The sequence below is a fragment of the Lichenostomus cassidix genome, chromosome 3, assembly GCF_008360975.1.
Source record: "Lichenostomus cassidix isolate B80296 chromosome 3, HeHo_3.0, whole genome shotgun sequence".
Lineage (NCBI taxonomy): Eukaryota > Metazoa > Chordata > Aves > Passeriformes > Meliphagidae > Lichenostomus > Lichenostomus cassidix.
The window spans coordinates 72192110-72219815 of NC_139483.1; the positions used below are offsets into that span (position 1 = coordinate 72192110).

At 39.7% G+C, this 27706-nt stretch overlaps 1 protein-coding gene across 1 annotated transcript; it reads left to right on the forward strand.

Moving 5' to 3' along the window:
* The first annotated feature begins 1176 nt into the window (after window positions 1–1176).
* PNISR (PNN interacting serine and arginine rich protein) lies at window positions 1177–27244 on the forward strand. Its single transcript, XM_085056279.1, has 12 exons — window positions 1177–1312; window positions 14191–14309; window positions 15528–15713; window positions 17500–17723; window positions 19403–19589; window positions 19851–20041; window positions 20630–20767; window positions 21783–21882; window positions 22583–22636; window positions 23914–24084; window positions 25558–26659; window positions 26899–27244. The coding sequence occupies exons 2-12, from the start codon at window positions 14222–14224 to the stop codon at window positions 26927–26929; spliced, it is 2472 nt and encodes an 823-aa protein (XP_084912405.1). The 5' UTR covers window positions 1177–1312; window positions 14191–14221; the 3' UTR covers window positions 26930–27244.
* Window positions 27245–27706: the final 462 nt, after the last annotated feature.

Here is a 27706-nt window from a genome sequence, read left to right on the forward strand (position 1 = left end):
TGTAATTCTGTGATAAGACCAAGACGGAGAGGGGGACTGCCTCACATGCCCAGTGTCAGTAATAAGCTGGAAGTTTGTCCATCCATGAGCATCACTCCAGAGTTCCAGCTGGGAGTCAGCTGACACTGGACAGACATAAAACTTCCACAACACTTCTGTCCAGGGCAAGCATTCTCAATCCTGCCATTCCAAGTGACACAGAAAGGGAAAAATCTAGAACACTTCAGATAACACTAATGTGTAGCCTAAGTGGCAGTGACAAATCTTACACTGAAATAATTATAAAAGCTTCTCAAAGATCTTTAGAAAATGGAAGGCTTCAAAGGTTAACTTACTCTGTTGCTCCGTGTGGGTATGAATGTCACTTTACGCAATCATCAGAGAGACTGTGGATGTTTTGAGGCATTTCCATCGGTGATGCTGAAGGAAGGGAAGGCAGTGATCACAGCGCTAAGCAATGTGCCAGCTAATGGAAACCTCTGCTCCACACAAAGGAATGCAATTACTCAGTCCCTGCCTACAGAACCATTACCACTGTCCACACAAGAAGAGCTGTTTACCACGGGTGATTTTGGTTTTTCTTCATACACTAAAATAGAAGGAAAAATTCAAGGCAGAACTCAGAAAAGTTAATTTGGATATTCAGAATAAACTACTTGGAGAATTACCCTGCTTCACAAACACTCCTGAGAGCTATACACCGGCCTGACTTTGAACGCTGACACCCTGCAGGTGTGCAACACAGGAGTTACTGTGTATTTCAGTGTAGGGCATTGCCCAGAGCCTGCCCACTGACACACTTAGCTACCAGCTTTATAAACTTCTTCATGGCGACTCTGTACTGGAAACACGGATCGCACTCTCTGGCTGGCAGTTACCTGTGGAGCCACGGAGATAAGGAGCGGGCATCCTCGCAGTGTCGCAGGCGGCGAGGCGGATCCCGCTGGATTCCCAGCGCTCCCGGGCAGGGCAGCAGCACGTCCCGCCTCGCCTCGCCTCCCGCCGCGGCTGCCGTGGAGAGCCGCCAGCGGCAGCAGCCCGCCGCCTGCCCGCAATAAAGATGGCGGCGGCGCCGTGCTGCCGCTCCCCGCCGGGGGACGGGATAAGGGAAGCACCGCCCGGCCGCCCTCAGCAAAGATGGCGGCGGCAGGCGCCCCGTGTGCCAGGCGAGGGTCAGCACCGTGACGCCTTTCACTTCCGGGGGAGCGCCAGCGGGCGCCATATTGTCTTGTCCGTGAAGACGAGGAGCGATAGCGGGGGCAGCGCGGCCGCGGAGCGGCGGCACCGGCGGCGGCGGGAGGCGGGGGAGCGCGTAAGTAGCGGGGCGGGCTGCGCTCGCCAGCGCTCCCGGGGGGCCGGCGGGTGTCGCTGATCCGGTCTTCCCCTTCGCTCCGAGCCGAGCCGGGAGGGCGCCGCGCTGCGCGGCGGCGGCAGCAGCAGCCGCTCGCCGGCCGTGAGGAACCGGCGGCGCCGCCAGCGGAGACCGGCGGCCGGGACGAGAAGGGAAGAGCCGAGAGCCGCTCGCCCTCCCCCGCCGCTCGTCCAGGGGGGTGAAGGCGGCGCGCCGCGCATGCGCGGCGAGGGCGCGGGGGGGCTGGCGGACCCCCGGGACCCCCCGGTCTGCGCCGCCCCCCCCCGCGGGGGTCCCGGTGGGGACGGGCCCGGGGCCGGCACTGCGCATGTCCCGGGGCCGCCCCGCGCCGCCGCCGCCGTGGCGGGGCCGGGAGAGGCCGGTGCCGAGCGCGCGGCCTGGCGGGGACGCGATTGTGGGATGCTGGGAGCGCGCAGCCGGGCCGGCCGTGCCCGGGGAGCCGCGGGCTGCTGGGGAAGCAGCGCCCGTGGGTGCGCGGGGGAGAGTGCCTGCTTGATCTAGCCGGTAACCTAGTTAGGGACGCAACATGTGCGCTGGGATTTGGTAGTTGGCTGTGTCAGCAGCCTGGATCCTGCGGATAAATGTATTTGTGGGATGTTTGTGCTGTTTCATGGGCTTCGTGGCCGTTCCTATGAGTTCATTCCACTGGAGGGCTCCAGAGAACTAAAATTCACACAGCAGCATTTGGAAGATACCTGCACCAGCAGCTTGGCAAACGCAGGGTGTTTTTAAATGGATTCTCTAACAGATGATGGCTTTGAAAGCCTTTTTGCTTTCGGCACTCATCCCTGCAAGCTCTCTGTACGTCTTTAGACAATCCCACAAAATTGTTGAAGTGAACTTTAATGGGATGTGCTAGCTTTACTGTTAAAGATGGGGCTACAGAAGTAGTCAGAGGCTGGATCCTCTCTCCTATAAAGACGGGCAAAGAGAGTTGGGATTGTTCAGCCTGGAGAATAGAAGGCCCCAGGGAGACCTTACTGCAGCCTTTGAGCACCTAAAGGGGGCCTGTAAGAAAGATGGGGAAAGACTTGTTACCAAGGCTCTGGACATGGGACAACAGTTTTAAACTGAAATACAGACTTAGACTGGACATGAGGAAGAAATTTCGTGTGATAAGGGTGGTGAAACAGTGGAGTAGGTTTTCAAGAGAAGCTGCACGTGCCCATGATTGGAAATGTCCAAGATCAGGTTAGACAGAGCTTTCAGCAACATTATTTCTTGCAAGATGTTGGACTAGATGGCCTTTGAAGGTTCTTTCCAACCCAAACCCTTGGATGATTCCATGATGTGCTCCTCTAGCTGAAATTTACTAAGTTTCTGTAACAAATTACTATGCCGGGTATTCAGCCACCTTGGTGGTTGTTCATTTTTTCTTTTACAGTTCCACCTGTAAATGTTTTCAAGCAAACAGTCTTTATTTGAAAGTGTGGGGTACGGGGAGCCAGGATTGCCCTAAAGGTTTTGTTTTAAGGCAGGGTCAGCCACCTTTCAAAGAGGGGAATGGTGGTCTTCAAAGCATAAGCCTTGTCTACCAGCAGACAGTATTCTAACATCATCTTCCAAAGACAGGGTTACAAATACCAGTCCATCCAGCCAATCACCTGTACTGTTGGTAGGAGTGAGAAACCTCTTCTTGAAGTCAAGCTGCACTAACGATGTTGCCTCTCATGGGGGTGTCAGATGCTGCAGCTCCCCTAACTGTAGAACAGAGGGGGAACTGAAAGTCTTGGCTTTGGCAAGGGATGAGTCACTAGGATTACTGACAGATAAGCTCCTGGTTTTTAATTTTTTTGATGCAGCAGCAAACTTTGCAGCATCTCTGCTGTTATGCCTCTACAAGACTTCCTGTACTGTCTTTGTCCCATACGGCGTACAAACTCCAGCTCTGATAAGAGTGCTTTCTCTCGTTTGGGCTCAGAGGTGTTGTAGGGCTTAAGAGTCCACAAATTTAGCACAGTTCCAAAATTTTTTAGTGGTTAACTCACCTTATAAGCTGTAGTGGTAGAGTGGAGTCATAATCATGTTTGATTTTTAGTTAAGTGCAGGATTATGCAAAGATACTCTGGAGAGTGTCCAGTCTCAGTTATTTTCATGACTGAGGTATGTGGTGCTTCTAAGTCTGCTTTTGGTAACAAATAGTATTGTGGGTAGGTGTTATTAAAATGTTCTTACTTTCATCACTAGCTGATCCCTTATTTAATGATAACTGTATTTATCATTGAGGGTAACATCTGCTCATAACCAGTGAGGAGTAGTTGTTTATTTAGTTACTGGACCAAGTAATTTTTTGTGCAGAGCATGTTCATTGCAGAGGAAGTTGCAAATGGACCATTCACTTTGAAAGAAAAATAATGCTGTGTTACAGTGCTGATTGAAAATCCTGCATCAGTACTTCCAGTGGAATGATACATAAAAAAAATAATCGGATTGGAATTGTTTTTTTCTTCCCAAACCCAGTAGAGTTTTGACTTAAACTGCCTAAGTTATGATGATGTTTCTGTGGTAGTAAATGTTCTAGCTGTGATTTTGGTACTTCATGATAATTGAATAATATGTTTGTCCTTATGTCTTAGAAATACCAAAAAAAAAAAAAGTAAATGATACCTGGCTGCCAATATCTGGTCCTTTTTCTCTTTTGAAAAAGAGTTGCATTCAGCTCAGTGGGTATGTGGATTTAAGTTTGAAATGACAGACCTTGGAAGGTATACTGCTTGAGTGACTCCCTGAAGATGATTTCATAGTAATTTTTATTTTTTAATTTGACCTTTGTTCACACTGCTTCATCTTGTTAGCGCTGTAAATATTAGTCAGATGTACTGATGTGTGAACTGGGTTCTGGAAAACTTCATGGAACTGATGCCTAACAGGCTTACCTAAAACAAAGGCTAGACAAAGTTCAGAGAATAAAAACCAGATAAATTTATTGAAGGCCTTCAAGGTGGATTTAGGGCAGACAGAGCCTACTCCAGAGGCTACACCCAAAATGGACACAGAGTCATGAGTTTTTAATACTTTATAAATTATGTCCATTAACATCAAGCCTTAATCCTCCAATTACACCTTCAGGTGATGATGTCAATTACTCCAAATTTGCTCCCCCCAATTCACTGTTGTTTACATGTTTTGGGGCTCTGAGGCAACTAAGTGTCGTTGGATCTCAGGCTTTAGAGGAATTGTTTTGTCTAAAAAATGCTGGCAACAGAAATTTTAGCACTCTATATGGAGTCCAGAGCCACACACTAAAACTACAGATACACGAAAAATATAAGAAGCTAAAAGTCCTAAGGGCATCAGATACTGAGCAAGCTGTTTTCACCAGTTCTTTTTCTGCTTCTGTATTTGGGATTATGGTTATGTGTTTGAAAAACCTCTATTCTTCAATCTGAGAAAGAACAGTTCTGATGTTAAAAAAATGCAGTGGAGCAAAGTTGACTTCCAGCATTTTAGTGATACACAACTATAAGTGAGCTGGAAGATTTTACATGTTTTTTGAGTTGACATCTTGCTAACAGATCTCAGCAGGCACATAGGCTCTCTGGCTCTCAAGAGAAGAAAAGATGCATAGTATCTGGGCATTAAATACCTGCAACAACTTAGGGCGGTGCCCTAGATGATGTACAAAAGTCTTTGGCCAAGTGAAAGTGTAATGAGTAAAGAGTAGCAAGCAAGACAGTTACTTTAATTTTTTCTGACTTATTGCAGACTTTAGTCACTCCATAAATATTTAACTTTCTAATCAGTAGCTGAATGTAGTATTGTAGTAAATATTAATTCTCTCAAATACAGTGGAAGCTGCTATGTTTTTGTCTGAGCTATGGTATGCATGTTCTGGCTTTGAGTAAATGTGTCTGCAGCCCCTCTGTAGTAGCTTGTAGGGTTTGTTTGTATGTGGGCATATAGGATACAGTACTTTTCCACACTCCCAGATCTTTTCAATTGCAGAAATGTTCTGATTTACCTGGGTCTCCTATGCCAGGACCACCAGCTGATGATAATTCTTGTGACAACCTTTCTGCATTAAATTTTTCTTCTTGGTAGGGGGGCTCCTTTGGGTATGCAAAGCTATTTTTCATTTGCAGCTCACTCTTCACTTGCTTCTCTTAAGTATGAATTCTTACAGAGAAGTATCCTTTATTCCAGTGACACAGTCATGGAAGAAATGCTTCGTTTACATTTCCTTCCATTTTGGAGTACTTGGAAATAGATGTCTTTGGAGTTTGTACAATGTGTGTCCATTACTGACTTTGGAATTCAGCTTGGTTGGATATTGATAATACCATGGATGAGCTGCTCTCTGTAATTCCTTGGGAAAACTATGTGAACTATTGGTGCTGTGTCCCTGGAGTATTTATCCACTAGTCCTTCCAACCTCATCAGTGATGTCTTTGCTCGCACAGCCCTGTTGAAGCAATAGTGTTGTGGGAGGAAAAGGAGGGGAGAAACAGCTCTCCAGCAGCACTGTTCAGTTTAAACTCTTGGAGGTATTGGCCTAATTCCTGTCTTTCCACTAACTGCTTTGATCCTGGTGTGGTGAATGTAAGATTAGATTTGTCCTGCTTGCAACTGAACAGTTCCACAAAATTCATCATGGAAACTCGTCATAAGCTTTCAGTCACTGTGCTAAAATTTCACATAATCAATGTCAGCTACCTTGAATGAAAGTTAAAAAACCTTGAAATTACAATAAGGCACCCATATGAAAGATTGGGAGATCAGGCTATTGATTTCAAGAAGCTCTGTTCCTGAAACATCTCCATTTTCCTTTAGGTTCCCCTTCACAGCCTAAGCCTATATGCGATAGAGAAACTCTGCCCACAGAGTATTTGATGCTTTTGAGATCCTTCTCAGTGTGATGTGAATGACTTCTGTAGCCCAGGTTCTACAAAGAACATCAGAGACTGATGTGCTTTTGCTGCTTGTGCTGTCTTAAGTTCACACCAAAAGATTACCTAATGACACTGACTGTTTAAGATTAATTTGTTTCAAAACCAGTAATTGCAGTTAGTTACAAACCAGGACTTGTGGTCTTGCTTCTTGGGGTCTCTCCCTTCAGCTGTGTAGGCTTAAATATAGTCAAAAAGTCATGGCTGCACTGTCAGGTTATCTTAGGGCATGTGGAACATCTGCCTGGCTTTTTTTTGATTGGTTTTGTTTTTTATGTAGATATCTGACCTGTGAATGGAGTATGAAAGAGTATGAAAAAGAGTGTGTTGTCTTTAAACCCTGGGGTACAAAGACTAGCTGTGTAGGGATTCCCAAATTTTCATGATGGCCTGCTATTTGAGCTTCTTTGTTTATTTAGATAATGGATACTTCTTTGCTAAATGCTATGCCTGTTTGGAATGCCTGCAAGACAAGGTCTTTAGTCACCAGAAAAAATTCTGCAGCTACGTGTTAGAATTCAATTTGCAAGCAAAACTTGTCAGGCCATCTTGTGTCACATATTGACCTGCTCTTCAGGAATGATGAGTAGCATGATCAGAAAGGTGATCCAACAGCCTCCCCTCAGACTCTTGATTATTGGCTGTGGGTTCTGTAGGTTCCAGAATCATTAGTCTCCCTGTCCTACAGGGTTGAATAAACCAGTCTGCCAGATTGTGCTCTGATGATGAGGTCAAATGATGTTGATGTCTGATGTAGGAGTTCCTAACCTTGATCTGGTCAGCTCATGACATAGCAGAAGGCTTGTGCCACTCTCTTTTTAGGGACAGCTTGACTCCCAGGCTCTCTCCTGGTTTCTTGGAGTTGAGATAGTCTAGCTTCTAATAAATATTTAATTTCATCTTCCAAAGAGTACTTGTTTCTCATTGGTAAGATATTTCACTTTCATGAAGTTCCTGACAAGCTATTCAGAATCTCTCTATCTGCTGCAGAAACTGTTGAGCTGTAAGGTGTTCTGCATAGTTAGGATGTGGAGTAACATTCATAATGGGAAGAAGCAGATTATCACAGTGATGTGAGTTACTTAGAAGGAGCAAGAAAGGGTGTGCAAGATGCACTCATCTGCCCAGCTTGGTATGGTTAGTAATCTTCCTGATGCTCTTCTGGACCTGAGCTAATTTCCTATGTCTCTGTGCTTGTCTTGGACTACCTGCATGAATTGGAGCAATTCAGTTTATCCATTAGCTGTATTAAATTTTATTTAGGGACAGATTTTGCTTATCTTTCCAGGGGAAATGTCTGGATTTTTTTTTTTTCCAGTTCTGCTGCAGCCAATGTCATGAGGCATTTAAGTAAGTTAGTGTCTCCAGGATGACAAGCAGGCTTTGTGTTTTGACATTCCCAGGACTGAGCCTTGCTCCCTGAGACTGCTGCTCTCCATTGTTGAGAGGTCAGAGCACAGTTACCTCTGCACAAGTGCTGTTGAACTGATTGCAGATTTAATGAGTTTGCGGTGTGAAACTGCTGAGGTTGGGTTGTCCAAGGAATCTGAGTGAGCCTGTTAATCACTCAAGTTCTGTTGATAGCCTTGTGTGAAAAATGGCTCCATCTTTGACAACAGTGGGCAGTGAGCTTCAGGGGCCTTCACTAAGCACTGTGCCACTGGCAAATTCTCAGGAAACCATGCTCTTCTTGACAGGGTGCATTCCTGTTGGTGTGGAAATATGTAATTTACTTCAAGATAACTGTTTTGTGGGAAGTGGTCGGGGGAGTCTTCCAGAGTTAAAGATGAGCTCATGAATTTTAACTCAAAACTCTTTTTACTGGTAAGTACCTTCTGATTGCGTGCCTTTTAGTGTGTGGTGTGTCTGAACACATCATACAGCTGTATTGGAAAATACCTTATTATGCAAACAAATAGGTTGAAGGAGATGCCTTTTTTTCCTAAAAGAACAGGCTAACAGGTATAATTTGTAGTTGAGATGCATGTCATGATCAAGGAGAGGAGTGGAAAGGTCCCCTTTAAAATATCTGTTCTTTCTCTGTCTTTACCCAAAGAAAAGTTAGTTTAAATACTGCAGCATTTAAATGTTTCTGAGTGCTATTGGCTCTCAGAGGTTGCTGAAGATCAAGGTAAGTCCTATCTATGTTGCTGTCTCAGCTTTTATCATCAGCAGGGGAGCCCTCACCAGCAATCCTTTCAAGGATGGCACATTTTCATACCAGTAATTTGCATTAATAAAACTTCAGCAAATCCTGGTCCAGCCTTTGAACAGAAATTTAATTTAAAAAGAAAAGAACCCTACATGCGAATTACTTATTTCAGGACATGTTTGCTCTTAACAACTCCAGCAAAATTTTGAGATATCATGTGAACTTTTCATAATCTGTGATGTCTGTGTAACTGAAATGAAATGCAGGTTGATGGGGTGTTTTGCTCATGTGATTGTGCTTCTGTATAAAACAAAAATAATCCTGAATTGGCTTCTGTTTCTTCCTTGGTAAACAGATTTTTAATAGATTCAGGTTCCTGTTCTCTGATCTGACATCAGGGAACAGCTCTTGAAGCACCAATAAATGTTCTTTTGTTTATCTGTGTGTGTGCTAGAGAGGGAAAGGGAAAAAGGCTACGTCTAATTGAATTGGAGGGTAGAACAGCTAAGTAAAAGAACCTTAACCCATCATCATAAAGGAGGGTAGTATATATATTTTTCATTGCATGTAGGTGCATATAAAATGGATCCATTCTTTGAACCTGTTTGCTTTTCAAGCCTGTTGTATGCACTAGTGATGTCAGAACCAGTGTGTCTTAATGACTGCTCAGTTAAGGTACCCCTCTGTTAGTGAGTGTTTTACTAATGTTTGAATTGAGCAAATTTTAGCCAGTGGTCATCTCCCTCCCCCCAACTTCAGTAGAAAATAAAGCTTGTTTCACTGCCATTTGGATTCTCTGCTGTGTGTTCAGCCTTCTGTCACTGGTGGGAAGTAGAGCTGTCCATTGTACTGGGCGAAGCCTGTTCTTTCAGGTGATGCTGATTTGGGAACTTTGTAAGAAATAAAAACATGTTTATAATTCATGTGGCAGCATCCTAAGTTAGCTTTGTCAGTGCAGCTTTTAATTAGGTGGGGGATAACTTCGAGTCTCTTCTGCATTATTAATTATGACTTGTGTCTCAGGAAAATAATGGTTATTTCTAGTCACATACATTAGTACAAGAGGTTCCGTCTGTTTCAAGCGTTTGTTACTGGTTTGGTGGGTGAGAGGCATTGTTTGTCGGTTTTGGGTTTGTTTCCTCCTCCCCATCTCTGTACTGGAGGTGAATCCCTTGAAGTAATTTTAAAATTACTGAGAACAGGCTACATTTCCTCTGCTGTGTTTTCTGAGTTCTTTTTGAAGTAGTATATGCCCTTTCCAGTTTATGGCACTGGGGTTCAAAAGCCTTGTTTTGGTAACTCTCACTTCTGGTTTGTTCATTATTGTATGATTTAACTTGGCCTGTATTTATTTTTGATATCTTTAAAATGTCATCACTAGGAAGGAAACTGTCGGTGATGCGTGACCTCAACAATACTGAGATTCTGTTGCAAATCTTGCATACTCAGTAAAGTTTCATGAGCAGAATACAAAGTTGCATTGCCTTTACGTAAAAAAGGGTAACATCAAATAGTGTAAGTGCTTGTTTTAGTTACTGTTAGAACATGAGAACTGAAAACGAAGAGCTAAAACTAAGGGGGGGGTTTGACTCTGAAGATTAAAAGCAAATGTAATCATTAGACACTGCAGTGCTTAGCAAAACAATTTTTGAAGGTGATGAACCATCTTTAAATGCCTGTAGCCTCCCTATAGTAAATGAAAAAAAAAATCTATCAAGTACCTTTTTCATGTTTACCTTATGCCAGGTGGTGAAAAATTGGAGAAAATGCAGGAAAATAAGTGGAGATCTAGAAAGCAGGGGAGTTTGTTTCCCAGAGAATTATATTCCAGGTCACCATATAGACCGAGGCCTTAGAACTAATCTCTTTTATTCAATGGCTCTGAGCCACATGTTTAATCTTCAATACTAAAACACATAATTTAGTCTTCAATAGTAAAAATTTTGAATATATGTGATCTCCTCTTTTAGCCTGTGTATGTTAAGGTTAGTTTTATAAACATTTTAAGGTGCAAATTTTATTGCTTCCATATCCAGTTCCTGTTTCTGTTAAATATTTCTCAATAAGGAAGATGAGTTGAAATAAAAAATAGTTTTAGACAGTTTTCACATCATATTTGGAAAACGGCTTTTGCATGTACAGTTGCATTAAAAAGTGATGCCATTGCTTAAGTGTTTGTGTAGTACATATTTCTGATTAGTAAAAAAATGTTTTTACACTGAATTCGGTAATAAACCTGTGTACTTGAAAGCCAGCATGTTTTATAGTTGCCAACCTATGAAAATCAACATTTCTTCAGGAAAACAGTAAAAATACAAATAGAATACAGAATTTAAAGCTTTCAAATGATGTTCACAAACTAAAATTAGCTGTTTCAAATGGCATTGAGTTTTAAATCAGTCTGCTCTGAATGGCATAAGTTGAATTAATCAAATATTGAAATTCTTCAGGATTTTACACTGTTGTTGCTGTCTTGTCATACTGTTGTGCATCAAAATAGAAACTAACTCCATGCCTTGACCTTTTGCTTTGCACTTCCCCACCTGATTTCTCTCCCCAAAATAGCAGTAATAAGGTGAAATAATCTCTTTAGGGCAAGTTGAAGACTGGGCCATATTATGTTGCAGAGCAGTGGAGAAGTAGCTGTGTATGCTAACAGCTAAAACCCAGCTGTGCTTTTTATTCTGGCCCTGCAGCCAGCTGGCACTGAGTGAAAGCCTCTGACCTTCCAAACCAGAATGGACTTGTCTTAATTGCCTCTTGAGTCCCAGGTCCATGCTGACACCTGAAACGTGCTTGGAAGCAGCCCACAGCTGGCCTGGCTCAGAGCTGTTCTCTAAAGGGGAGATGGTGGGGTCCTTCAGCACCCCTTCCCTTAGGAGTGTGGACTTGGCCTTGGTGTCCTGGGGCATAATAACTTGCTGACAGGGCAGCCAGGAGATGAATGAATGCTGCTCCTGCCTGCTCTGTGCCTTGGTCACCATGTCAGATGCCAGTTGATACAGCGGCAACGTGATTTGTGTTTTCTACAAGATTTATTTGAATACCTTGTAAAATAATTAGGCAGTTGTTGTCTTGAGGGCAGATTATACTGAGATGTGGAGGCATTTGTTACCTTAGACCTTGTTAATGATCTAAACAAGTGCTCCAGTTTGTCCATAGTCAGGATCAAGGCATGAGAGTTAAAAAAAAAAAAAAGGTGTCCAATTGAGAAATAGGTACATAATTGTGTTAGCTGGAACACGTTTAAAAAAATCTAGAATACTAAGATTTTAGGACAGAGATAGAGCCAGTCCAGTAAAAATAAATCTCTTCTAATCCTATCACGTAAAAGCTGTGTGTAGGAGGTTCCAGTTTTGTTGAATTTGTAGAAGTGCTCTTAATATTGTTACACTTTTGTAAGAGAAATTTATATTTAACTGTGTAAGTTTTTTTTTGCATTCAGTTACATGTAAACCTGTCTTCTAAATCATTAGTGAAAAAATTGAACCTTTTGCTGAGCTTATTTTAGTGTAATTCCACAAACTTGTTGCAACGTACTACGTATTGAGATAGAAAAGTGCCATCAGAATTAGTGAAATCCATGTTTATCATTGCTAGTGGGATGTAACAGCTAGAAACAAAGGGAGCAGCACCATGAGGCTGTGCAGTGCAGTGGTAGTCTTGAACCCCAATTTGTAAAGCTGTAAGATGTTATTTTGACAATTGAAAGAATTTTTATTCTGGATGGAAAAATGAACTGAGGGAAAGAAGAAGCAGTTACTTACCTTTTTTTTACTTTAGGGTGAAAATAGTATTAGCTGTTACTTCCTCATACCTAGTGTATGAAATATGTGTGTATGAATACCCAGAGTGCTAGTCTAAGAGGTCAGCTAGAATGTTGCATTAAGTGCGTTAGTAGCCACCCTTACACCCAACTGGTGTTAAAAAGTTAATTTCCTAGGTACAGAGGAAAATGTGAAAGCAAAAAAGAGACAAAAGAAAGGGCAGGGTCTTCACTTATTAAAGGTCTGAATATCATAAAAATATTAGTGAAATGAGAAAAACCCTCTGTATTTAGTTTGGCAAGAAAAGGTAGTAAAAATAATGAAGTATTAGGTAGGTTTTGCCCAATACTCCCTCTGTTGCCAGAGTTGATCTGCTCTTGTTTGAAGCCCCTCCAAAAGGCATTTGCACTGAATATTTCAGAGCCACACGTGTAATTTTTGTACATTGTTGAAAGTAAGTAGTCTCAAAACAAAGGTGATCTACAGTTTTTCAGATAGAAGATGTAATTTGAGAGAAGTATGCAAAATACAAGCAAAATCTCTGCATGCCCCCGATGCTGTGTGCAGCTCTTTGTGTGGTGCACTTTTGTAGAGTGGTGCTCTCTTCCTATGCAGTCATGCAGTTCCTTGTGTGAGCGTGGAGTACAAGATGCTGCTGCAAGCAGGTTCCACTCCAGTTGCTTCATCCATCTGCCGAGAGCAGGCTCTGTCTCTGGGTGTGTGTGTCCTGCTCCCCCGAGCTGCTGGGGTTGTTCCTGGCTGGCCACCCAAGTGGCACTGGCTGCTTTGAACTGGTTTGCTCTAAAGCAGAGAGGCTCTATTCATCTATTCTGTATTGCACTTGGCTGTGAGCCACGACTGGGTCCTGTATGCTGCTCCTGTGACCTCAGGGAATGAGTTTTTCTCTAAAGTTTGGAGTGTTTGAAACAACTTACATACTTGATGTTTTAATAGTGTGAACTCAAGGATTATATGTTAAATTTCATGAGGATATATTAATTGAGTGGAAAGCCTGTGGAGAAGTTCTTAACAGATTGGTTAGGACAGAGGTAGTCGCGGTCAGTGCATTCTTACCCATACTGCATTTTGGGAACAGTTTCTGGAGTGAAGTGTTCCCAGAACCGTGCCTGCCTAGTCTTTGCCTTCAGAGAAACTGTTTGGAGCAATGTTGGGTGGCTGCTCTCAGGTCCTCCATGTGTAGCAGGTTAGGTGTGTGCCAGAGGTACCAATGACTGTAATGAAGTGATGTGCCAATACAGGCACACCTGCCTGGACTGCTGTGCCTCAATAGATTCATGCAGAGCTGGCCCTGGAGCTTCACTCTAAGCAGGCCAAAGAGCTCTGCTGCCTGCCATCTGGACCTAGGGCTGCTGCTGCCTGCTCAGTGAGCATATACAGCATGGCAAAAATTGTTCCTCATGATTTTAAGGGACAATGTGGTAATTGTGTGGTCATATTTATTTTTCTTTCTCAGATTTAAAGGAATAAGTTATTTAGAAATTAAAATTAGTCTGTACAATGCATAAAATGCATGTGGGCACTGTCTTGTACATGTGCAGTTCTCCTGTGCAATCACTAACGATGTGTTTTACCATTTGGTGACTTTTGTCTTGCTTAACAGCCTTGCATGACACTTGTATAGAGAAATACATATCTTTTACCTAGGAAGCAGGCAAAGATATCAAGTCATGCCTTTTATATTTTGACTTGCTTTAAATTGCATTTATTGCCAGATGAGTTCTTGTCTTACAAACTTGTCATATCTCTCCTTGAATGTCATTTTGTAGTTAATTTCTTTGTGAAAATACAGAGAAAGCATACTAGACTCCTGAAGTCTTACAGTAATATTTTCAGATATTACTCTAAAGGATGAACCATTTCCTCCAGCTTAAAATATTAAGCCAGCATTGCTTCAGCTTGCTTTGCAAGGCTTAACTATATCTGCAGTTATGTAAGTTTCAGTTATGTGATATTTCATGGGCATCTATTTAAATATACAACTATTATTTTTAGTTGAAATATAGACTGTATAAAGACTTAAAAGATGTGGGATCAAGGTGGACAACCTTGGCAGCAATGGCCTTTGAACCAACAGCAGTGGATGCAGTCATTTCAGCACCAGCAAGATCCAAGTAAGTATATAGAAAGCTTTGTGGATTAATTCTTTTAATGTGTTGTTATTTGAATTTTTGTTGCAGAGTACGACTCATAGTTGCCTTTTGTAGCTGCTCTTAAGATAATACATTTATGATGCTTTTCTGAACTAGAAAAAATAGAAAACATACATTGACTCTAAATATTTTCACACAGTTAATATATAATATGCAAAATATAGGCAAGAAACCTGACTTATTGTAGACAAATTATCAACATTTTACCAGTTATACAGATCAACATTTAGACCTCATTTACTTTTACCGAATATATATCCCTGTCGGTTCTTTAGCTAAGCTGAATCCTTTGAGAGAATCTGCTTTTTTATTCAGTACCTGTGTGGCATAAGTACTAATGCAGATATATATACAGAAAAAACCTCACTGGAAGACTAATATGATGCTTGATTTAGGTTACAAAAGCAGTGATAATCATCATCTCTTGTTTGGATTTTTTTTTCCCCACCAAAACCACCAAAAGCTTTAAGCAGCAGAATCTAATATAACTTAAATTGAGAATGAGGTGACAATTCAAAATATCAAAGAAATAGAGAAGTGGATAGTGAAAGTGCAGATGTGTCTTTCATACAAAAGCAAAGTGATCAGGCACATTGGTTTTACTGTCACTTTAATTTCTTTTAAATTCACTGGAGAGTTTTCCTGACTTGATAATAAGCAGAAGACATACTAGTGCTCTTATCTGAGTGTGCAGTTTATTTATTTACTGGTTGGAATGGCAGTAAAGAAAAAAATGGGAGAGAGCTGTAACATAGCATATAGCAATGGTTACACAAAGACTGTACATTGAAAAATCATTTTCTAGTGATGTATCTTTCTTACTCCCAAATCTTAATGAATTTATAATTTAAGGATATGCATATTTATTTCTGATGTCAAACTTAGCTCACGTATGAAAAAAGTGCGTTACTACCACCCATAGTGGCAAGACGAACGTAAAATAGTCTGCCTTATGACATTTTGAACATATGCAAAGAAACTACTTCAGCATGTCTGTACACTGACATTTGTTTTGTTTCTTTTACTGTACACTCTGAATAAGTTTTAATGGTGCTCACAGTACTTGCTGAAGGTAAATGTTGCCCATTTATCTTGAGCAATAAGACATGTAATAGAGAAACAGTGTTAAACTTCAGACGTGTGAGTTCTAGCCTTTTTAACTTCCTCTGTTTATTTTAGGCCAAATTGACTGGGCTGCATTAGCTCAAGCATGGATTGCTCAGCGAGAAGCCTCAGGGCAACAGAATGTAGCGGAACAACAAGGAATGATGCCAAACGGACAGGATATTTCAGGAATAGAGTCCGGTCCAAACAACCATAATAATTTTCAGGGGGATCCTAATTTCAACAGAATGTGGCAGCCAGGTTTGTTTCCTTTCCTGTTCATTCCTTTTATTCATGTTTCCTCATTTTATTCTTGTCTGACATTTTTGGGTGTGAACATGCCCTGTCCCCCAGGCTTCAAAATGCAAAATTACCAGTTGACTCTTTAATCACAGCTGGTACTGTTCAGAGAGCAACTCACAGAGCAACTGTTGCCTCTCCTGTAGTGTAATACCTGCTTCTGGCATGATCTTGACATGTAAAATGAGTTGACAGTAAAACTGATAGATACTGGATTTAGGTGTCTTAAAATATTAGAAAAGGGAGCAAAATTCTGTGTGAAAAATATGCTTTTATTATGTTTCATATACTTAGGATTTACCTTTTTGAACTTAGGTATCTGATTGTCAACATTTTTCAATTATTGTGAGTTAAAGTTGGTTGGAAGCTTCTGTTAGTAGTATTTTCAGTTCTTTCTAACTTCCTCAAAACTTCAGTTTTGTCCAAAAATTAATTTTCTTTTTAAAACTTCATAAGATACCACTGGCAATAAGAATGGGATAAAAATGGGTTATCTTCTGCTAAGAAAACTGGGTTATGACACCATACTATAATGCAATTTGAAGTGTATAAACAAGGTAGTTGGTAAGCCTATATGCATGTCTTCAGTTATTTTGGTGAAAACAGCAGTTCAGGCTTGATTCTGTTAATGGTTGCAAGAATAGCACTCCCAGTTTTCACTGTCATTATTCAAATTTATTGAAATGCAACATTTAATGTAAGTAGGCTTAATATGTTGTTGGCAGCTCTTATATGTGCATAATTAAAGGGAGGCAGCCATCGGGTTTCCCTTACCTGCACAGGGCTACAAGTTATTGTAGGCACATATAGGAATTTTTAACTCTTCTATGTGGCAGAGTGTATTCTAGCTGTATTTCTGTACAGTAAGTAGAAGTTTTCCCAGAAATAGAAAAGCTATGATAACACTTTTTAGTTGCTACAGTAATGGATCCAGTTATGATCCATTGGGAAGGACAGCAGATGGGAAAGACAGTAAAAACTAGAAAAAATGAGCTAAAGGACTGGATGGAAGGTAGGAATTAGCCTGAGAGGCCAGATACTAATTCTGCCACTGGTGAGAGTTACAAGGCAGCTCTGTCATGGTCTGTAAGTATTTGTATAGTGCACATAAATTGTCTTCCTAAGGAATCAGTCCAAAAATTATGGCCACATGAGCGATTAATTCATCCCTTAGACCCTTTTCACTCTGTTAGCCAATTGTAACGGATGTTTGAGGGCTTATGGCTACAGTTATGCTAGGACCTCTGCTAGATATTGGACAATCCAAGGAATCATCCATTATCAAGACATAAGCCTTTGGAACACAGGTTTTGGTGGTTGTGCTGCTTACAAAACAATTTGCTTTCCATAATAGGTATTTCAAGTCTATTATGCAAAATGATGAAATAGTTCCTTGCTTTCAAAGTTGGAGTAGAGAAGTAGGGAGCAGTGTTTTAACAGTTTAAACAATTTTTAAGTCCTGTGGTGAACTCGCTGTCACTAGAAATTTATTATAACAAATCTACAGCTTGTTCAATTCTTTCCCCCCCACTGCATGTTTTAGTTCAGCTACAGCTATTTGTATTTCCTTCGTTTAGTTGAAGAAATTGAGACAATATCATACAGTCTGTAGATAGATGATTCTTGATTACTTTATCATCTGTGATGCTTTGAGGAACCTTGTGACAAATACAAGAACACTGAGTGATTGGGGACTCGTATAAATTATACTAACTTGGTATTGATTTATATTCTAAATCCTAAACAGAATGGGGAATGCCTCACCAGCCCCCTCACCCACCTCCAGATCAGCAGTGGATGACTCCAACCCCAGGTCAAATGGAAATTGTTCCTCCATCTGAAGACAGCAACAGTCAGGACAGTGGGGAATTTACTCCTGACAACAGGCATATGTTTAACCAGAACAATCACAACTTTGGGGGACCTCCTGATAACTTTGCAATGGGGCCAGTGAACCAGTTTGACTATCAGGTGAAACATATTTGTTGCTTTAATATTGTAGACGCGCAGAGTCCCTTCCATGGATGTGTTCCTCTAATATCATCTAGCGGCGACTTTCATTCTTCAGTTCTACAAACATCTACAGAATCTGTTATCTGCTAAGATACATTTTTACCAAACACTTTACAGAAGAGACTTTAGAGTTTTCAGTTCTGTTCAGAGGCCAAAGGGTTTTATTTTTCTATAGTAGAATGAGAAATGGCTGTTGTCTGCAATATTAAAATGAATCACTGTGTTCCAGTATATAAATTAACATTATGCAGCTTTGTGTTTAAAAAAAAAAAAAAAAAGAGGAGGACGAGGAAAAAGAATAAAGTTCAGAAAGGTATGCTTAAATACTCTAGATAATGTAACACAGGAGACAGTCCTGTATTTGCAGGGAGATAGACTGGATGATCCATTGATCTTTTCCATATCTATCTACTGTGATTCTTTGAATAAACAAGTATTTCTAAAAAAAAAATCCATATCCACTTTTTTCTTCATTCTGGCATATAAGTTGTATAGCATAATAAACATGTAGGTGGTTTTATCACTAATAATAGTAGGGTGCATCATACAGATCTTTAAACACGAAGAAGTTGTCTATCTTCCCTCTATTTTCAGTATTTTTCTTTCAAAACTGATATAAATTACAAACTGTACCTGTTTAAAAACCGATCTCCTGTTCATAAACAAGCACAAGGGAAGATGGGCAGAAATGGATTTTTTGTCTTCTAGGCTATTTTTTGGCTTCTAGGTTTTTTTTCTCTTACAATTATCTTGTTCAACAGTATTGTTAAGTAGTGAATCAATAATTTTCCAATACATTATTTTATTGTAATTTTCTTTGTTTACTGTCATGGGACAAACTGTTTAAATTATCTTCTCTAAATACTACAGAAAACTTGTTTTGCAGTGAATGAAAGAGAGATGCTTAACCTGAAATTGTAGTGGAGAGTGCTTCAGCCTTAGTGACTTAAATACTTAGTAGAATATTTGATGCTATACCCTTTTTTCCTAAGCACTCTCTTCTTAAATTGTTTCATTTGGCACTTCTGGGCAAGAAATATTAAAACAAAAAACTCTTCATGTATGCCTCAAGACTTACAACTTTTGGATTATATACAGCTTGCCCAGAACCCAGGGTCTGTACTAAAATGGCATATTTATGCATTTAAAGTTTTAATCAGCCATATTAATGGATATGTGAAGGATTACTGGAAAGTGCACAGTGCAAAATTCTTATGTAATAAAAGGCTGAACTTTAAATTTTTGTTCTCATGCTGTAGTTAAAAGACTGCTAACATAGGTAGACTTTTAAATCTTAGGTTTGTACACTCCTAATTTAACTGCATGCTCTGATGCTAAGCTGGCACGGATCTGGTGGAGATAGATGGTGATTATAGGGCTTAATTTTTAGCACAATGAGAAAGGAGATTGCTTGAGTCCCTTTCAGGTTTGTTAAGTATCCCTGCTTAAATCTAAGTTTAGTGATTAAATATTTAAAGGAAACTAGTTTCTTGGGGACCACAGTAAAAGAGATTGAGAAATCTCAGTAGCCTAGAAATCATGGATTCCTACTTGCATGGATTTTTGTAGACCGACTTGCTCACATGCTGCATTTAGTGTTACCATGTGAAGAAAAATAAACTGCATTACTCTTTCAGCATGGGGCTGCTTTTGGTCCACCTCAAGGTGGATTTCATCCACCTTATTGGCAGCCAGGACCACCAGGGCCACCAGGTCCTCCAGCACCTCCTGCACCTACTCAAAATCGAAGGGAAAGACCCTCGTTCAGAGATCGACAGCGTTCACCTATTGCGATGCCTGTGAAGCAGGAGCCTCCACAGATTGGTACATGTTAACCACTCCTTAATGAAAAAATGTAAAAGCTGTGTTTTATAAAGAATTGCAGAATTTGAAGACTTCTTTCTTTTTAATAGAAAGTAAAAGAGCAGGGAAAGAAAAAGCCATTGTAAATGGTTTTTTCCCCCACAATCAGATGTGCTTTGATGGGGTGGGGGGGTTTCCTTCTTTGTTTTGGGGGATTTTTTTGTTCCTTTATTGGGGGAAAGGTTTTTTCATCCTGCAAAACTCTAAACCTTGCTTATGTAGATGCTGTGAAGCGTAGAACTCTGCCTGCCTGGATTCGGGAGGGCCTGGAAAAGATGGAAAGAGAAAAACAGAAAAAATTGGAAAAGGAGAGAATGGAGCAGCAACGTTCACAGATGTCTAAAAAAGAGAAAAAGGAAAGTGAGGAGGCTGAAGAAGGGGATGGCCCACGGTTACCTCAGAAAAGTAAATTTGTAAGTAGAAGGGTTTGTTTTTTGCTCAGGTTTGTATTTCTTGAAAAGTATCAACTTTTTAGTCTCTTCAAAGAGAGGCTGTGTTCCTGGTTACCTCATTGGTTTTGTTGCCCTAAGTAAGGTCAAGCTGCTGTTGTGTCAATAATTGATGTTTTGAAGTTTTTAATGGCTAAGAGGTAGAAGCATATAATTTGATAATTTTGTAAACAAACAAGGATAAAAATGTGGGTTTTTTTTTTTGAACATACAAAGCCTTTGAAAAGTCAGAATTCTAAATCAGCAGCTGAAAAAATTCAGATACATGCATTTGCTAAACTGAGCCAATTTAGGAAACCTTCTATTGCTTTCACTTTAGCAGTTATCTCGTTTATAGTTCAAAGTACGTGTCTGGCAGGGAACTGACAACTGAGTATTTTCTTAGCTTGTGTGGGTAGATGAACCTGCATATTTTTTAAGAAGGGAGAAACTAAATAGTTCTATGATAACTGAAATACTGATTTCAGTACAAAATAAATTGACTATTGCAAATAGAAACTAAGGAGTTTGATATTTGAGTTTTTCCTGAAATGTGTGATGCTGTTCTTATAGGACAGTGATGAGGAAGATGAAGATGCTGAAAACACAGAAGCTGTAAGTGTTGGGAAAATCAGCAGGAGTCCATCCCCAGCTCCTCAAGAGGAGCAAAGTGAACCAGAAATGACAGAAGAAGAAAAGGAGTATCAAATGGTATTAATAATGTACTTCTCACTAAGTATTTCTGTTTAATTGCTCATATTTTTTGGGCATATCAAAGTAAAAAACTTTTTCTATGCCTGATACTGTCAACAGAGGTACAGTATGCATTGTACAGTAAAGCAGGGTTATATTTGCATGTCTCTTGAAAATGCTGTCTTTCTCATAGAAACAAGGATATAGGTTATATAACTTGTATTCAGCACAGCAGTGAAAGAATGCGATGACTGTGATCTTGACATTGATCTTTATTAATTCTATCGTTTTGCTTCACTTACCAAATTTCTGAAAACTTCCACTGATTAAGTGCACCCATCTTAAATCTGTGCTTCAACCTCAGTTCCTGTGAAAGGTAATTTAAGAAATGTATTCTTGCAAGGAAGTGCCAGAAGCCTAAATCCTAGATTCCCAACAGTTTCACTGTGTCTGCGCAACCTTCATACTTTGAAATCACTGTTGAATGCAAATTGTACAACTGAATCCTTGTTAATTAAGGAATATATTTTTGTATAGCATGTGGCCAGACATAAGCAACTTGGAGAACGAGCTACCACCATTTCAATTTTTGTAGTAAACCTGTAATAATAAAATGTTATATAAGTAACCTGTGAGGATATTTACAGGCAGCGTACCAGTGAGAAATGTGTTCTTTATTTTTTGAAAGAATAATTGGAATCAGTCTATGTACATTTCTGACTTACATATTCATTTGTTGTATCATCTTAGATGTTAGGATCGGTGCCCTGGATAGCTGTGTGCAATACATGCAGATACAGTTCACAGTCAAAATACAAACTTGGAAGCTGTGAAATCAGGTCACATTTAAACAGTTTCAATCTTTGGGTTTTTAGTCATGTCTCTTGAAAGAAGTAATTAAATAAAATGTGCAGGAGACTTCTTTTAAAGACTTTCACAATCTTTAAAATAAGTGAAGCTGCAAGGATATAATTTGAATGCAGCATTTATTCAAGATGTTTTGACCTTTAACTGTATATGCAATTTTCTTCAGATGATACTGACAAAAATGCTGCTGACAGAGATTCTCTTAGATGTCACAAATGAAGAAATCTATTATGTGGCCAAAGATGTTCACCGTAAAGCAACTAAAGGTATGCCAGGTTTTGGGGGTTTTTTTCTTTTTAGTATTTTCTGCGAAAATTCTGTATTTGCATGTCTCTAGAACATTTAACCTCCATAGTTCTCCCTCAAGAACAATTCCAGTATAATGCATCCAACTTGGTAGAGTTCAAATCCAGTAATCATGTACTGTCGTCCTGTGCAGTGTATTGTGAGTTACTTGAGTTATTCCATTTTTTTCATACAATTCATTTCTGTTAAAATGGTACTTGTGTCAATGGCTCTTGAGTTGTAGCTATTTCTTACTATCATCTTTATCTCAAAGCTGTTCAGAAGTGAAAAGAGATGAACTTTGAATCCTCAATTAGTAATTAATTTGCTTTCACTGTTAAACCTGTATTGTACTTACAGAACAGATTATTTTAACATAACAGTTAATCTAAGTATGTAGCTACTGAATTTGAATATTATGTGCAGATGCTGTAACTTGGAAAGTGATTTATGAGTATATATTTGGTTTTTTCTCTTCACTGTTAATTTGCAGTTAAATTCTAAATCTTCATGGTCAGAAAATCTAGAAGTGGTTTTAAATGGATGATGCGTTTTTAATGTTTCTTCTCTCCCTCCAAAGAACAGCAATAGTAGTAGATTTAACAATACCATAGACTCATGACTATGAAATCGTGGCTATTTGTGTTAACATGTTGTTCCTGTTGTTGATGTGATACAAAGCTCCTGCAAAACAGCTGGCACAGTCCAGTGCACTGGCTTCCCTCACTGGACTCGGTAAGTATGTTCCTTATTTTTGAGAGGGCTTAAAGGGGGAGTTTCTTTTGCCTTGCATTTCTAGAAACTGCATTTTGAAACTAGATTTTAATTGCCTGGGAGTATGGGTCACTTTCTGATAACTTTGTGATTATCAGCACCTTTGTTTGTTCCACAGGTGATCCTACTGATATGTAAGTGGGATAGTTGCTGGAGTAAAGGACTAGGCAGTGTGATTTAATATATGAGAATCTTGCCCTAATTTTAAAAATGCGCAAAAATTTTAAATAAATGTACTTCTCAAAGTATGATAGTTTCAGAAGCACACTGCAGTCTTCAAAGAGAGGAACACTATTTCATACTTTTCTTCTATTTTGGTCCATCCAAACCCGAGGGGAAAGTTGATAGAAGAGTAATGTGCAAGTCTATAAATAAAAATATTACAATCTTTGTAATTAGTATTCTATTGAAAAGCAACGTAAGCACAAATGCTCCTGTATTGTATACTACCAGAAACAACACAGGAAAGAGAGATTGAAATTCCAGCTTGAGACACAACTGCAAGAGATTTTTCCCAACATAATTTCTATCATCTAAAGTGTACTACAGCAGTGTCAGTGATCAGTTGTATGTTCATTACATGGAATACTGATGAATTAAATTGAATGTTATCATGACAAGTATTCATGTTTCAAAACTGACTCAGTAAAGGACATCAGACTGAAAGAAATCCATGTCAGATGTTTAAATTGACTTTATCCTTATTTGTCCAGTAGTTACTAATACCTCTGGGGGAGAAGAAAGTCTGTTTCTATTCCATCTCCATACCTTTCAAAGTGCAGTGTTTTCTAAATCATATGGAAAAATTGATAATGGCCTTCAGAATTTCTGTAGCCTTGGACTACGGAGGCAGCTGAAGTCATTTCAGAGATATCTGCTGGGAAAGATCCCAGGCGTTTTCTGTCCAGTTGTTGATACAGAGGCAGGCACTCTCACAATCTCCACAGGGAGTTTTTCTGCCTTTCCATACAATGGAAAAAAGTACCATGGTCACAGTGGTTGCTTGCTGAAAATAGACAAGCTGTTCCAGAAGGAGTAGAACCAGACAGTGAGCATCAATGCAGATATGGGGGCCTTGAACACACTGGCAAACAACACTGGCACTTACCAGAATAAAGTGACTTCTTCAGAGACGAGGAAGTGAAGGAAGGGCAATGTTACTCTCCTCTTTGCCTCACAGAAGTATTAAGAACAAAGCTTAATCTTTCCTCGTGATAGACTGGACTTTATGCACGCAGGTGGACTGGGTGGTTATGGATCAGGAGACAGTGAAGATGAGAGGAGTGACAGAGGCTCTGAATCATCTGATACTGATGATGAGGAATTACGACACAGAATAAGGCAAAAACAGGAAGCGTTTTGGAGAAAAGAGAGAGAACAGCAACTACTACTAGAAAAACAGCTAGAAGGTAAATAATGTAAATCATATCAATAATGTCTTCTTACTGTGCTGCTGTATATGGACTTTACTACTTAGTATATGTAAATAATGGCAAAGAAACGTTTTAAACCAAAAAATACAAAGCTAAATTAATAATGTTATTTTTTAATTAAAACAATACGAAAACCAAAACCCAAAACCTGTGATTTACTTCTGCTTCTCTGTATGAGGTAAGGTTTGTCCTTTTGTACCAATAACATAGGTCAGAAGGGTAGCACAGTCACCTCTCAGTGGTGAAGAGCTGTCTAGAGATGGATGCAATGTTAAGAAGTCCCAAACCAAGTTCATAGGCTGGAGGAGAAAGTGCTGTTACAATAGAACTTAAAATTGATGGTTTCCTCCTTTAACTTTTTATTTAAAGGCCTGAAAATAAGACATATGAAGCCTTTAATAAAAGGCTGGATTAGCTTAACTTTTGGTTTTCTTAATATTCTTGTCTCTCTTCAAGTATTTCAAGATGTATGCATAAAAGGATAGCCATATTCCTAGTGCAGGAAGCCAGATGTCAGCATGGAGACATCTCCATGGGACTGTTTGCAGAAATACAAATATAGAGTGTAAAGCAGCTGATTGTATACATCCAAAATACTGAGAATGCTAATGCGGAGTCTCATTTGCAGCAGCATTTTGGAAAGGCAGAAGATTTCTAATGGACAATACAGCATCTACACTGACTTCTGCCTGTATTGCCTAATAACTCAGGGACCAGCAAGAATTGTTTTCTGTTTTAAATCTGGTCATCAGCTGCCATTTGGATGGAGTTTTATTCTGCAAATTAACTCTAGAAATGATAGCCCACATCAAAAGGCCATTTTAAGGCTAAAAATGTTACATGTCAGTTATTTTTTTCTGGGTTCAATTTAAAATGGAGAGATAAAGTTGGCCAGTGATGCAAAGGATCCTAGGTTGAATGGAAATTTTTATTTTGGATACCTCTGGAAAATGCTCTGAGGGTCTCACTTTGTGAGAAATACAACTTCTTCAGACCAGACAGTAATCCTCAAACTGAGATGAATGCGGCTGGAAGAAAGGCAGAAAGGAAGCATCAGTACTTCTAGAGGAGTGTTGTAGGAAGGAGAAGAGGAGAATCAGGTGTGCAGAAAGGTTGCAAAAGGAAAAAGTCTTGTGTGTAGATGAATTTGGGAGTTCTGGTGTTCCAGGTTATTTGTTTGAGAACTTCATCTTAAACCACTGAAACATGAAATAGCATCAAGAACTGCTAAAAATGTGTGGGCTCTACACTTTTTCTAAGCTGACAGTACCATTTTTCTAGAATTACAAGGAAAAAAAGTGGTTTGGTAAGTAGTTGGTATGGTGGCAGTGTTTTAAGTATTAAGAAAGGTGCTTGGAAATCTTGTTTTGTCAAAGTAATGGTGTGGAAATTACTGACATTCTGCTCCAAATTAATTGCATTTTTTCATCTGTGTACTTCTTTTTTCAGAAGAAAAGCTACAAAATGAAAAAGTTTCAAAAGAGATGAATGAATTTATCAACAAAGAACAAAATAGTAATTTAGCATCACAGGAGACAAAAGAAATTGAAGCAGATACGGTTCACGAAAAGAAAAGATCTCCAAATGCAGTTGCACCTGACACAGAACTCAAGAAAGAGGGTAAAGAAAGGACAGGAAGGAGTGGGTCAAGAAGTTCTAGCAGTGGTAGCAGCAGCAGCAATAGCAGGAGCAGCAGCAGTAGCAGCACAGTATCCAGCTCATCCTATAGCACTAGCTCAGGTAGTAGTCGCAGCTCTTCGCGTTCTTCCTCTCCCAAAAGGAAGAAGAGACACAGTCGCAGTAGGACACCATCGCATAAGGTTAGGCGCAGTAGAAGCAGGAGTTACTCCCACAGAAACAGGAGAGAGAGGAGTAGGAGCAGGGAGAAAATAAGAGAAAGGAGAAGATCTAGTAGAAATCACAGTGCTGAAAGAGGAGAGAGGCGGAGAAATCGGAGTCCTTCGAGAGAGAGAAGCTGGGATAGACGTAGAAGCGGCAGCCGCTCAAGAGACCGGCGAGCCAACCGTGCGAGCCGCAGCAGGAGCAGGGACAGACGTAAAGCCGAAGACCAGCGTAGAAGCCCTACTGGAAATAGGCACAAACATAAAAGTGAGGGTAAAGATCAAGAAAGGAAGAAGGAACAGGGTGGAGGTGTAGATAAAGACAGAAAAAAGAACAGAGAAAGGGACAGAGATCAGGAAAAAAGAAAAGATAAGCCCAAAAAAGAGGAAAAAGAAAGTAAGGCTGGCAATCACGATGACAGTAGATTAAAGAGAAAAAGAGACAGTGAAAGAACTTTCTCTCGCAGTGATTCAATATGTGTGAAAATAATAAGACAGGATTCCAGACAAGAAAGCAAAAAAATTACTACCAAAGATAGCAAAAAACGATCAGGCTCCGAATCTAGTGTGAGGAGTAGTTCTGAATCACCAGGAAGCAGTAAAGAAAAGAAGGCTAAGAAATCGAAGCATATTCGGTCATGCTCCATGGAGAAATCTCAAAGGTCTGGTAAGAAGGCAAGCCGCAAACACAAGTCTAAGTCACGATCAAGGTAGTATACTTTTTAAGTATTTTGTCTGACTTTTAAAAAGTTTTTTATATTCGTCTTCATGTGTACGGCATATGAACTTTTAAAATAAAGTATGGTATTTATTAAACTTTTTGTCTTAGGCAAAAGTAACTTTGGAAAATCTTTTAAAACTATTAATTACTAAGCCTAAAGTGTGTGTGGGTTTGGGGGTCTTTTATTTTTTCCAATTAACTTTTTCCCCCTTTTCCTTTATTTTTCAGATCAGCAACTCCTCTTCGTCGTAAACGCTGAGGAATTTATTGCACCAGTGCTATGATGTTTAAAAATTCCATGAGTTATAAAAGGCTTGTCTCATTATAGAGGCACATTGTGGCTATGTAGGTGAAACCAGAATCCTTTTTTTATCTGTAAATAGGTGTATTTTTTCCAAATGCTGCTCAGAATTAAATACCTAATAGGATTTCTTTGTATTACATTTTTTCAAGAACGGTAGTGCTTATTAAGACTATAAAACAGGCCATTCTCTTTCAGCTGTAATGTTCTTAAAATTACTATTGAATGTACTGTGATGTCAATAAAGCTCTTTAGTTCATTTTTTGTTTAAAATTCTTGCACCTGAATTTTGTGTTAAATGGTAGAAGGTACTTAAAGAAAAAGGAAAAAGGCAGCTTTTTTGGTATAAGAAATTTTTTAAGTACTTGAAAAAGATTTAACGTGAAACACTTGTCAGAATATATGTAATCCATGGACATGATGAGATTACTTTATTGGGGGTGTGGAAGAACAGAGAAAAGATATCTTGTTTTTCTTTATATATGTGTAATAGATTTTTAAATAACTTTTTTTTTTTTTTTTTTAATCTAGCAAGTACTATATGCTGTGTGTGTAAAATATGGGTCACTGTAATACAAGCTATACTTAAACAGACTGAACCCCATTAGGAATATGTGGGACTAACTGATCTCATGTGGCAGTGTTAAACTCTGGAACTATATTCCTCACCCAGTTTTCAGAGAGATCTTTGGATGTTCAGGTATATTACACACGTCTCAGAATTTTAGATGTTTT